Source organism: Canis lupus, chromosome 18, assembly GCF_048164855.1.
Source record: "Canis lupus baileyi chromosome 18, mCanLup2.hap1, whole genome shotgun sequence".
NCBI lineage: Eukaryota > Metazoa > Chordata > Mammalia > Carnivora > Canidae > Canis > Canis lupus.
In genome coordinates, this window is record NC_132855.1 from 19,280,783 (window position 1) to 19,294,632 (window position 13,850).

Here is a 13,850-nt window from a genome sequence, read left to right on the forward strand (position 1 = left end):
CAAAAGGAAATAGATATAAATAAGACCATCGAGATAAACATAGGTTAGGGGAGAAAGTTGAAATCAGGCAAGGAGCTCATCTGAGCAAAAACTACACTGCACTTTACTCCTTGCATTTTCTAAGAACTGAGAACCCAGAGGGCTTGCAGGGAGGCAATTTCAGTCCCACCTACCTTCTGTGGCTTCAATTTAAAAAAAAAAATTGTGATCCAACAGAAACACAACTAAAATTATTTTTTTTAAGTTTATTTTTTTAAACATTTACTCAGCTCCTGCTATGTTTCAGGAATGAGGGCCGGGAGTGAATAAAAGATCATCCCTGCCCTTGAGAAATTCATCATCTATTAAGAGAAAACAGACAAGGCATGGAAGTCAGGGCAGGGTGTAATGGGAGACCCCCCCCCTCCCCATGATATCTAATACCATGGGGGCTCTGGGGGAGGGGTCCTGGAAGAGGAAACGCAAGAACTAGTTGAGGAAAGATGAGATGTTAACCTTGCACTGCATGTGCACACATGTGTGTATGTGTGTGTGAGAGAGAGAGAAAGAGAGAGTGAGGGAGAGAGAGGAGAGAGGATGGATATTGGTGGTAGAGGCTCTGGGCTGAGTTAACCATCTGTGCAAGACAGATTATTAAAGTACATCAACAAAAGCCTGAAAAGATAGTGAATAATTATTGTTGCTTATAGATAGCTTAACACGAAAGGAAAATAATCTCTTTGGAAGGTAACAATCCCTACCTAGAAATACACGCCATCTGATGTGCATTCACTCAGCCTGATCCCCTTGTAGGGGCCAAACCGGGAACTATATAGATTTAGAATTTTTTAAATTGATTTTCCAGTATTTTCTGTAGGTGGCTGAGTTACAAACTATGAGAACCATTTGCTAGGCTATACTGCACAATTTGATCCTTTCTGATTTAGGGATGAGGGGAATAAAGGGAGAAAGAGATTTGGGGTAAGTGGGAGGGAGGTGCTGGGAGCTCTGGGCAGGGGCTCAGCATTTTTCAGAATCAAAGGAACCCTTCTTTGGCCCTATTATCCTATATTAAATTGCTTTGGAAAAGGTAAAAATGCAGCTAGAATTTGGCCCCAGTTTTTCTGATTCTGAAACCTTTTCCAAGACAGAAAGTTGGTATCACTTGAGTTTTCTCTCCCAGATTTCTAGTTTCCATTTCTTACTTGGAGCTCAATAAACATAGATGGGCACGAGATAGAGGGTGGGCCTATATTTTAACCCATCACTTTTACATAGCATTTTCGTTGGAGGTGGCAAAAGTAGTTTTTTTGTGTTTCCTGTGACTTTTACTCTCCTTTGTGAGTATTCCTTTTGCAACAAATTAATTTTGGTTCCTAGGGAGGAAGGTCCTACCTGGAAGCACTGTGTCAGAGGCTACACTAACCAAATAATAGAGCTCTCCATTACTTCTAGCACAGAGTTAAAACATATAGATTCAAAGATAGGGTTTATTTGTTTTGTTTTGTTTTTGGTCTGCATGACTTGAAACCATTTGAAAAGTACATTGTTCTCCCTTCGTTTCTAAATCGATATTGGCAGTCACTGAATGCACCCTTTCTTTCAAAGTTAAGAAAGAAAGGAAGAAAGGATGGAAGGAAGCAAGCAAGCAAGCAAGCAAGCAAACCTTGGTGATCCTGGCTTAACTCTGAAGAGGAAACAAGGGCAGGAGACAAGGTAGCTTCAGAGAGTGGGTGGCCTGGCCCACGGCTTCCCATCCCAACTCTTTCTCTTACTTGCTCTGCAGCTCACTCAAAACCCACTCCTTCTGTGCTTTTGCATATGAAAAATGAGGCTATAAAAGTGTCAGCAGGCTTTTGACTAGCTGGTAGGAATAGCTAGTAAAAGATAATTGGAGGCCATTTCATCCATAAGATGCACAACTCTCTGCTGACCAATCCCTGGGTCCTTAATCTGTTGCTCCTCAGTTTTCTCATGCCAGCAAGAATTCTCCAGTGTGGAGAAGCTCTAAAACAACTTATCAAATACAGAGGCTATAACAGAATTCAAGTTTCCAAGACCATTCCCAGCAACTTGAAAACCTCAACCCATGCCCTGCCTCTATAATATATAGCATTTCCACACTGCGGCTGTTTTAATAAACCAATGGATATTTCCCTCCAATCTGTTTGCTTTTAGTGGGCTTTTTCCCCCTCTCCAAAGAAACTGGAATTATACTGTCAGACAAATGACTAGAATAACCGTGCATTGCTCTAGACACCAATGAATAAAATATATCAAATACTGCATATCCCTAGAGTGTATTATTCCACTTAGAAAATGGTATAATTGACTTTGGGTAGTATAGAGGCAAAAAAATCCAAGTATTTTTGAGTTGTAGGGCTATTTTCTGGTAATTGCCTGACTTGAAACTTTAGTTTGTCAATCAGACAGTTCTCTGAGCCCCATAAATGTGCTTTTTTTTTTTTTTTTTTTTTTTCTGGTGGTGGTGGTGGGGAGGCTATTGAAGGAGAAATGAATAAAATAGCTAAGCCCCACAGGCCCTTTTTCTTGTCATAAAGTTGTTGTCAAAAAGATTCGCTATTATGTCTGGGATGGGTGAACTCCGTGGCATTTTGCGTTCAGTAAAAATGTCTCAAGCCATTTTTCAAACATTTTGAGGTTTGGCAAAAACCTGAAATTCATCTTGCCAAGCACTTTCCCCCCTTAATTCTTAAACCCATGTGTCTTTCAAGGGAAATTTAATCCGTATGTTTCTGATTCATTTACACTTAACTCATCAAAATGGTGTTTTGTAAGAGCTATTTGATGTTCAAGAAGTCTTATGAGCTTCTCTTTTTATAAGTCTGAAAAGCCTTTCTTTCTGAGAACCAGAAAATTGTATTTTACCAGCTGTAAGCCAAATGACTTGAGCTGTGCTAAAAATCAGGAACCTGCTGAATTTAGGAGGCAAGGAAAAAGCAGACACAATGACATAAATAAACGTCCTCACATGCCTGCCTGCTCACGCATCTCCCGAAGACCTTTCAAACGCCCCCTCTCCCTGAAGAAGCCGAGCCCATGGGGCCCAAGAACAAGCTATAAAGCTGAAGCAGGAAAGAACGATGGTCCTAGAGCAAAAATTCCCACTGATCCTGAAGATTCCCAATGGAGAATCCTAGCTCAGAATCAACAGAAGTGAAACTTGGTGCATCCCATTTGATAAATCTATTACCTAGGAGATAAAATGATCATTGAATTCCAGGCCTAGAGGGTCTTAGAGATTTCTAGCCCAGTACTGTTCAGATTGTGCCCCAAGGGCTCCTAGGAGGAGGTTGGGGGTGGGGGGTGACTTAAGGGAGTAGCTATGGGCCAGTCCGGGCTCTCTCTGTCTTCCATACTTGGCTTCCACATAAGAGAAATTTTTTTTTTTTTTACACAAAGTACTCTGAGAGTAAATCCAGCTTAAAAACAAATACCTGAATTTTATATAAGGGCCTTGAGGTCCAGGGAAGCAATCTCAGAGTTGGGATAATGCTGGCGATACGACCCAGGTCTCCTGACCCTTGTCCAGTATCCTCATGATGCTTCCACTACGCCAATGCTTTTCCACCTCTGGATGTAGTTCATTGGTGGGTCAGTTGGTGGGAAATGGGTGAAATCAGTTTAATCTGACATGAATAGTATCTTAGAAAAATGAATAGAATATAAGATACCCAAGAATATATACAGTAAAAAAAGTACTATTCCATCAAATTATATACATACATATATACACATATGTAAACACACATGCGAGTGTATGGGGCTGCAAGATAAAATAATATTTCTCACTGTTGTTCATATCCAAAAAGTTTCAAAACCACTTTACCATATAGAAAAACATGTTTCTTTTACTGGTAGTTTAGCCAGTAGCAGTTTTCAGTTTGCTTCGTTAAAGATCACATGGCTAACAGACCTCAAATGATACTTCTCACCTCAAGGAGGAAATCCTATGAATCACTGGCCTATTGCACCAAAGACAGCTTATTACACAGATTGGGAGAAATGGACAAGGAACAAATATGTGGTGGAGGCAGGAAGGGAAGGGGGTGCCAGATACCTGGCTTAGAAAAGAAAGGGTCATCTTCACCCTCATATGATTTACAAACGACAGGAATGATTTCCAACTTGCATCCACTGCAATTGCACAGTGGAAGAATCAGACATATTAGCACCCACATATTTCCAAAGTGCATTTTCCAAGCACTTAACAATCATTAATTAGTTAGAAACATCCTTTCAAGGTCGGGAGGCACAATAGTTCATCTACACGCAGCAGAGCTTTGGAGACTTCAGGGAAGCCGAATCGTACAGCACCTGGATAATTACTGTGGGAAGATTAATTGGGTTAACTGGCTGTGAAGAATCTGGTGATAAAGCATTGTGAAAAACACTGCCCCGGTTGCGCTGTGAGATGTCAGAGCTGGCATCCTTTGTGCCTAACAGCTCAAAGCTGCCTCCATGGGAAAGGATGCAAAGTTATTAAAACAACTATGAATTACCCTTTGCTCTCTTTTTTCAGAAATGTAATGAAGTGACAAGTTTTCTGTGGTCACAAAGTGCCTGAGTCTCTTTGGGATTAAAGTGTGAAGTGGGTTGTGTTGGGAATTGTGGTCTAAAACCGGTCCCTAGGTGGGGAGGAAGAGGGAGGAAGCAGCGAGTTTCAGAGCCCAGAGGTCACATCCTGCAGGTGGGTGGGTGCTGGTTCTGGGGTGGATTCCAAACTCTGTCCTCATCAGACACGCACTCAGTGCAGCGAGGGCTGGTGCAGGGAGAGAGAGGAAGGCGAGAGTGGTGGGAAGCAGAGAGTGCCAGACTCTGGACGTTTACCCCATCTCATTTATGGCCCAGGGACAGCACACCCCACCCACTAACTAGACACCAGGGAGCTTTTGGCTGGAGGTGGAGAAAGCAAGCTATCGTGTCCATCTCCCCATTCCTCCCTCCAGACCAGAGGGTGGAGTCTTTGCACTGCTAGGTGCCTGTCAGACTCCCAGCTTCTTCAAAGCCAGCTGGTTGGGCTCCCCTGTGCCCTTGCTCAGCTAAGTCTTTGCACTCACCCTACCGCACCGTCCCCAGGAGCCAGAACTCAAAAGAAGACTGGAAAGCATACACTTGAGTGAGAAGATGGAGTTCCTGGCACCTGGAAGCCCAATAGCCTGGCAGGGCAGAAATGTGTTCCTCACTGCATCAGAGCCAGGTCTTGGCCCTGCCACCAAATAGCTTTATGATCATTCATCTCTCTGCTGTGGGGATACTGGATAATTCATCACATCTTTGGGTGGCTTCGATTTCTGAATCTGTAAAATGAATGGTTGGGCTGAAGGATCTCTAAGATTCTTGCCTTATTGATGCATTTAGAATTAGGGGATTATTATTCTACTGCTAAGGAAGTTCTGGGTGGTGAGAGGGAAGCCTAATGAAATGACATCCCTTGTGACCCATACACTGAAGCTTCCTCTTTGCCTTGGATGGGAGGAAAAGGCCAAAAAGCAGCCACAGTCTAAGCGAGGTCAAGATCCGAATTAAGAAAACTAGTGTGGCTAGAGAGAGACTAGTGTGCAATCGTCTCAGGGTGGATACAGCCTGAGAGCAGACTGAAGGCGAACATGCATCGCAAGAGTAATTTACATCTACATTTACACTAAATGGGTTTATCATAATTGCTGTTATTATGATTAATTCCCGAGGAATTAAAGGAGATCAGCCCTTTATTGCACTGCTGCTGAGCTGACTGAAGTACTAAAATAAATAAGAAGGTCAAGAAGACACAAATGCAAAAGAAAAACTGCTTTATGCTATCTAAAAAAGGAACCCTAGTACTTCACTAAAAAACAGTGGGGGGGGGGGGGAAAGGCCCACCTCTTCTTGATGCTGAACTAAACTGCTTTACAGTGAGGTCTCAGGCCTTGTTTTCTGGCCAGTGAAGAGATCTGGTCACACAGAATAGGGTCCATGAAAGGCTTCTCTCCTTACCTTGTCTACTGCTCAAAGTCTCACCAGCATTCTGTGACTCAGTTTACTTGCCTGGGAAGGAACTGCTAAAGGACAGCATTTCTCTCTACGTTATGGATGCCCCAAACACATCATTATCCAGACTTCCATAGAAGTCAACTGGTCCCAAGTGTCCCATTATTAAATAACTCACATTTACTGAACATTTACTATGCTGAGTGCTTTACAGTCATCATTTCATGGATCCTGTCTCAGAGATGAAGTAAATGCTGCTCAGAAACTTTCAACAGACTGTCAAAAATCACACAGCTAGCAAGTGGCAAAGCCAGAGTTGGAAGACAGATCTAACTCCAACATGATTCATAGGGCACAACCACATAGGCTGCACGGGGTTTTGAATAAACAGGTTTCACCTTTGTAAAGGAGCTTTACAGACCTTCCTTTAGCAGTGACACGAACCCCACTGAGGGCAGAGGGGCAGAGCCAAGTGGGCAGCCAGGTGCACAGGCTAGACGAGGCCCAGCTGGCCTCTCTGCCATATCAGCATGTGTGCAGCTCACCATGACCTCAAGTCTTTAAAGGTCTTTGATTTACAAGGAAAAAAAAAAAAAAAAGTTCATGGGCTCCTAAAACACTGTAACTCATGGTAGGTATTCCAGCTTATATAACACAGCCTCTTGGCCCCATTTCCACCTCCCATTAAGATGAGTGATTGAGTCTGTGCATTAACAGATACCTTGGCACTCATTTGGAGCCTTATTATTATTTTTTCCAGGCTTGGCTTTTTTGGACACATCCAGTTCTATTTCAGTCATTCAGACGACAAAGAAAGAAATTATAAGATAGAATTCAATGTCTGGTATCCCGTGGAAGGAAAGGAGGACTTTGCTGATAGCTAGATGGGCTTCAGCTATTGTATAACTACTCTCACGTTCTCCATAATGATTGCGGACTATTGATTAATCCTTCTTGGGTGCAGCATTGCTTCATCAATCATTAAATAAGCTCTCCTGCCAGGATAGGTGCAGGAAGGAAAGATGTATGGACTTGTTATAAAGTGTATATGTACTGTGTAGTGGACTTGAGAGTTCTAAGGCAAGTCAATTTCTGTTTTTAAAGATGTAAGGAGCTAAGGACCTGCGCCTGTTGCAAATGAGACTCATGAAACACACACCTCTGGAAGCATTAGTGAACTATTTAATAGGCCTAGGAAAATTTCCTTAAAAATCACAAATTTGGACCACAGAATTTTGATTGGCTTCACTCACCCTTATCAATGCCACTCGTTTTCCTTCCTCCTCTTGGCTATTCCCCACATCCCTGAGCTGGGACCATTCATTCACTCAGCTACTTGCACACACATCTTTCTGTAAACGGATGCAAAAGGAGTCCCCTCCAAAGGTCAAAGGCCCATGTAAGCCAAACAAAAAGGGAGCAGAAAGCAGAAGCCAGTGTTCAAACCACTCCTTTTTTTTTTTTTTTTTTAATGCAGTTCCAGATTTACTCATCCTACTTTTTTATCAGGCCCATGGCAGTGCTCATTCTCTCTCTCATCAGGACACATGAATTTCTGCCTCTTAATGTTCACCTGGCCTTTCTGACCAACACTAAGTAAAATCCGAGACCATGTTTTTATCACTCAACTTGAAACAGCCTGGGGCCCGTTCCCAGCATAGACTTGGGGATCCTAGAATGGAGCCCTCAATATATGCTTTGGGCCCCACTGCTGTTGTATGGTTCTATGAAACTGGCCATCATCACACTGTTCCACTTCCCACCTTGGAAACCCCCTTCCCTTCAGTCTCCAAAACACCAGTTCCACCACCAGAGAAATGCACGAGGGGAGGTGCAAGCTTGAAAGGCAGCCTCACCCAATTCAAGATACCTGTTACCCACATATGCTATTGCAAAAACAGCCTTCTCTCGTTCAAGCCAGGAATGGAATCTGGTTCTAAGGGGTGAATTCACTCATCTCCATTTCACCTCATTTCCCATTCCCAAAGCCACAGCACGGATGCAAGAGTCTCCCTCCCAACCTGCACTATTTTCATCTCTCCCTCCACTCAGAGCACTGGAAATTTGGCAAATCCTCACCTTACCTTAATCAGAATTGTACTTTCACCTCTCTCACACTTGACATGATCTCAAACCAGGTAGAGTCTGAAGCTGGTTACCTGCACAGAAGCTTCTCCCAGTGGATTCTTCACTGCTTCCCTGTAGCAGCAGCCAAGGCTTACTTTCTGTTATCTCACTGCAGGCTGGGGGCCTCACTATGGATCTCCACCCCTCACAACCCACGTGGTAGGTATCGCAGTCCTCATTCTACATAGAAGATAGAAACTATTGTGCAGTGAGGCTAAGCGGCTTGCCGAAGTCACACAACTAGTAAGTGGAAAAATGATTTGAACTCAGTCCTTTGGACCCTTTCAAAGGCCATGCTCTTTTCAGGAAACCCTACACTACTTCTCTGATCAATAGATGTTTGATCCCTGGTGCCACAGGTGTATCCACCCAGGCAAAACTGCAAGGGCAAGAGGAAGAATGCTGAGTTCAGCACCGGCTATGGTGAAGCTTAGGCATGGACAGTTGGCATTCCTCAGCTCTGTGCCTGGCGTCCAGAGGGAATACATGTGTGCCTCTTCTATCATGCCATCGAAGCCTTGCCTCCTTCTTCACCTGCTAACATGGGAGGCATGGCCCCAGGGACCCCTATGGAGAGCAAAGCTACCATTCCAGCCGTGCCCCCCAAAATTATAAAACATAGGCAACATCACTTAGATTGCTCATTGACAACACAGCCATGAGGCCCCTGACCGACATGACGATGGTGCAAAGTTTGTCAGTGATGGCGAGGTAAACCCAGTGTGGAGTGAACTCAAGGGGTTAGAGCTTGGGTGAACTATGGCAAGTCTGACCCTCAGTTTTCACATGGATAAAAACAACCCACACACAAACAAATGAGTACAAATAAAGCCAGAAAAAAAAACTGAGTAAGGGCAGTGGGTTGCAGCAATGTCAATATTCTGGTTGAGATATTTACTATAGTTTTGTAAGATGTTACCATTGGGGGAAACTGGGTAAAGGGTACACAGCATCACTATCCTATCTTACAAATGCAGGTAAGTCTACAATTATCCCAGTAAAAATGTCAGTTACAAAACAATAACCAAGACAAAAACTTCAAAGAAAACAAAACAATCTCCAAATGGTGGAAGCAATCAGTTTTACCTTTCCAGGCTACCATGGGGAAGAAGCGAGATAATATTAGGCTGATCTAAGAGCTCGGCTGGGCTCATGCTCCCTGCCCTGCCTGCCTGTCAGTTGTAAGCAGAGCATTTCTGATTAAGGTGAACAACTCAGAGCCAAGTCAACATAAATTGTAATGCTCTAAAAAAAGAAATCATGCCCTCTTTATTCCTGAAGAGTCTCAAGCACACATTTGGCACTCATCAAACTTTGCACAATGACTAATAACCTTCACCAGCGGTTTCGTTTCAGCGCTGGGTAATTCCTCCCCCCCCCACCCCCAGATAGGCATAGTTGTGGTCCTTCTCCCTATGCACAATTAAGGCTTGGTCCATAAATACATGCTTTACAATAAGGCCACTGCCCTGGGATTTGGCTGAAGAATAGGGATATTGTTTGGGAAAGTTATCTTTCTAAGAAGCACATATAGTTTTGCCTTTCATGTTCTTTGAAGTCTTAAAATTGAGCCTTCAACCTCCACTTAAAAACTTGAATTTGTATTAAAATTCCTGAAACCTATCAAGGAGTCATGCGATCTTCTTCTAGAGGAATAAATTCATTACCAATACTGTTGTGTATCGTTATGAGTGAATGAAATATATGTGTCTCCTGTATTTGCAGCCCTGTTCTATGCATCTGAGGAAACTTGCAGGGTCTTTTAGGAAAATGTGCTGGATCAGTAAATCCTCCCTTGCTCTTCTGCAAGACTCACTCACGTAATTCTCCCTCGTTAAGGACTCCTTGCAGGTAGCATTCGAAAACTAAGACTTTCACTAGGGGACTCTTGACGCCAAAAAAGCAAAAACAAAAAACAATCTTCAAAGTGGAGAAAACCCTGTTTCTCCTCACCCTCCTCCATTCATTTAAGGCACTAATGCATCTTGAATTCAAATGTACTTTTTCTCTGAAAAGCTACGCCAAATACCTTTTAGCAGAACTTTTACAGACCACGGACACAGACACAGACACAGAACTTTCCAGCTGGAAGGGACTTCAGAGACCATCCCAGATTGGTTCCACACGTGGGGGAGGGGCTTACAGCCCACCTTGTCTGCTCCCTTATTTTAAAATGAAGCCCAGATGCTTCAAGTGATTTGCTCCAGGTCATCAGGATTTGCACTCAGGCCTCTTGACCTGACCACACCAGGCTGTTTCTTCCAAAAATCACCTCTGCCTTCCCTGCCCCTTCCATCTCTGCCCAGAAAAGGAGAGCGAGAAAAAGATCCATAAAAAGTCATAATTAATTATAACCAAGACATGCATTTAGTAAATAAACATAAACGCCTTTCTGGTATGTGTCCCATGCCTCATTATGCCTCTCACTGTAGGACGATCACAGCTAACCAAGCAGAGAAGTTTTGGAGTAGCCAGGGGTCAGGACCACTCTCACGGGGCCAGGGTCTCTAGATGCAGAGGGCTCCGGTCTGTAACTATCCAATGATGCTGGATGGTTTCAGATGGTCCACAGCCTGAGCAGTGCATCACAGCACTAAATCCATTTTATGAAACACCACAGAAATGTGGTGTAATTTTCAAAATATCTGTTTCTGTCTCTGGGTGTACTAGAGCCATAAAGCCTTAAGAACACCATCCTTTGCCCCCTCCCCCATTTATTTAGTGTTGATTCCTGACTTGCCAACATTAATTAGCTGTTTCTAGACAAATCAATCAGGAAGTTTCCATCATCTCCCCCACAACCACAGCATATCATCTCAAAATTAATTCAAGAACACAGAAGTCCCAAAGATAGCACCAGATTAAGCTGTCACGTAAAACAACAGAAAGTTAAAATTCTCAAGCAAATGCACAGTCGCCGTTAACATTGGCCGAAGTAATAGGCAAAGGACTGTGGCTACTTCGGAGGCTCGTCCCCTACGACTATACAAGCCCACAGTCAAGTCTTAATAATAAATGCAATCGCACACCTCTTCATACTCAGCACACCACACCAAATCCTTCTCCAGGCATTTGCAATTCACCAGTTACACTCAGAAAGCCACCGCCCCCCCACTCCCACCGTCACTTCACTTCGACCTTTTATGAAAAGACAACCGTTTTGAGCCATTTAAGAAAGAGAGGGAGAGAGAATCCTGGTGGAAAATAATACACAGCTGTGATAATATCGTGTTTTTTTTTAAATACCATAATATAGTTTTACTTTTAATAATAAAAGATAAAAAAGGGGCGTCTGTGAATAATTAGAGATTGCAGTCTGAAGCCAGTTACAGTCACTGCAATTGATAATAAACTGAAAACCCCTTGAGAGCAGGTAAATGCTTTGCAACCCTGACCCCCTTGCTCTCACATTACTTAACTACCCTGCGGTTCTTGCATTACATCACCATTCAAGCGATTGGTTCCTGCATTTTAACTCTCTCCCTGTCTCCTCCGATTAGGAGCGACACCGCCGCAAAGAAACTTCGCCCGAGTTTGCTCTTTCTCGCTTCGCTTTTTATTTGTGGCCTCTTTGCTCTGTCGCGCTCTGGCTCGCTCTGCCTTTTTTTTTTTTTTCTCTGCCCAACCCCGGCCTCGGTTCAACTCATTCAGGCCGCTGTGCTAGCACAAAAACTCTTATCAAAGTGAAAAGAAATGCCTCTTCGGGACAAGAAGAGGAGCGGAGGGGCTGGGGAAAGAGGAGAAGGAAGAAGAGGAGAAACAAAGACGGGCAGAAAGGGGGGAAAGGGAAGAAAAAGAAGAGGAGGAGGAGGATGAAGGCTGGAGAGAAGAAGGCGGTAGGGGCAAAAAAAAAATTCTATAAAATCGGGAAAAAAGAAAATAAAATTAAAAACAAACCTCATGGACATCACTGAGGCTGAATTCCCTCCTGAGGTGCAGAACATGAGAGCTCTGGAATGAGTGTGTGTAGAATTTGAGCCAAAGCTTAACTAGCCTGAGTGAGTCATATCCTTCCCACTTGATTCCAGGCCAAGCGATGATGTAATGCGCTGGCCCTTCTCTTGCGCCTAGCTCTGGCTCTCTCCCTCCGGCTCGCTCCCTTGCTCGCTCTTTCTCCTGGGCTCGCCCTCCTCCCCCTTCTTCTTTTTAGCTCAGTGCTGGTGAAGTCACCATTTAAATCTGGCAGAACTGAAGCAAAAACTTCAATGTAACCAAAACAGCCCCAGGCCGAGTTCCAGACTCAGGGAGCCTTTAGTGGTGCAATTGCCCTTAGAAACCAGTAAACAGCGGTGGAAACAGTGCCGCCTGGGGATGGCCCAACAGCTGCCTCGGACTCAGAGAGGGACCGGGGGTTCTGTGGGCAGGGGTCCACTGGTTCCGATTTTTTTTTTTTTAAATGCTGGTTTTAAAACAACAACAACAAAAAGGTCCCCGTGTTTGCAAACAGGACTGGAGATACAAGTAGAAGTAGAGACCCAGGGGTCAGGTTGGGATGGACGGGGCTTGTCCAACCAAGACTGCTCCCCAGCTCAGGCTTTCCTTTCAGAACCAGGTGACACGGTTTCCATGGCTCAAGGCTCTTTTTTTTTTTTTTTTTTTTCCCCTGGAGCTGTTGCTGGATTTTCTGTTGCTGGATGCCAACCACCAGCCCTCCAGAGATTTCGCACATCTGACCTCCCTGTCAGCAAGGGCAAACCCACTTCGGGGCCAAACACGCGCCTGTGTCTGAAGCCATCAAGGTCTGGGAAATCACAGCGGCTCCCCCCTCCAACTTCGTCCCCCCCCCCCCCCCGCCCCTATTGGTCCCTTTTTTATGGGCGGGAGGGTAAAGGCCCCTAGTCCCAGAACACAAAGCTTGACTCTGAGCTTGGCACTCCACTCTCAGGTGAGCTGTCCAAAGAAGAGAGAGTTAAAACACATCCATCCTCAAAATGAAAGACAAGCTATCCTGTTCCTCTACCTGTTGCTGGGGGTGGGGTCGGGGGTACCAGTGCAGGTGGGGCTGTCTGTGAGTTTAAAAGGATACAGGGAGAACAAACAGTATGTGTGTCTCTCCTTTAATTACAGAGTGAGGAAAACCAGCCTGGGGTGGGGGTGGGGGGCGGGAGTCAAACATCATCCTTCACCAACAGGAGTGAAGCCCTTTTAACGCGGGTTCTACTCCTCACTTCACACTTCTGCTCAGGACTTTACCTAGAACAGTACAGACACTTGCTGCTTTATTAGCGACGGTTTTTAACCCTACCTTCTCCTTTTAATCTTCCCCCCACCACCACCCTTACATGCCTCCTTAAAAAAGAAAAAAAAAATAGTGATTTTCAAAAAATGGGAAGTTCACGAGAAATTTCTTTTAAATACCACAAAAGCAGAAGAAAGGCGTAGAGTTGCAAAGTTTTGTTTTGTTTTCGAAAAGGATCATAGCTTTTGCCCAAGTCTGCTGCCCCTCGTCGCATCTGTGCCCAGGGAACTGAACAGATGCTACAAACCTTGGTCTCTTCAGCTCCTGTTGCCCAGCGGAGAGGATCCCAACTCCTACCCTCTGCTCCTCTGCTCGCAGAGGAATCTATTGCTTGTTAAAGATCTCTGCTGCTGGGGACAGGACGGTTAATCTGAGTCCCTTGGAATTTAAATCACAGCTTCAGGGAATATCCAGCTAAAAAGCAAGGTCTGCCCAAGTGTTTGCCTGACCCTGGGGGCGGGGGCGGGGAAGCGCTTTCTCCAGCAGTCTGCCTGGAGCATGACATCCCCAATTG

General features: G+C 44.4%; 1 protein-coding gene across 13 annotated transcripts in view; it reads right to left on the reverse strand.

The window, feature by feature from the left end:
• Positions 1-13,850, reverse strand: part of CREB5 (cAMP responsive element binding protein 5) — a 494,733-nt gene that overhangs the window by 118,981 nt on the left and 361,902 nt on the right. The window contains exon 1 of one of the 13 annotated variants that reach the window (XM_072783652.1): positions 11,995-12,178. The exons of the other annotated variants lie outside the window; for them this stretch is intronic. Coding sequence (XP_072639753.1) covers positions 11,995-12,041 — 47 coding nt within the window. The 5' untranslated portion in view covers positions 12,042-12,178. Of the gene's footprint in view, positions 1-11,994; positions 12,179-13,850 lie in introns of those variants that run through there. 13 annotated transcript variants of the gene reach the window in all.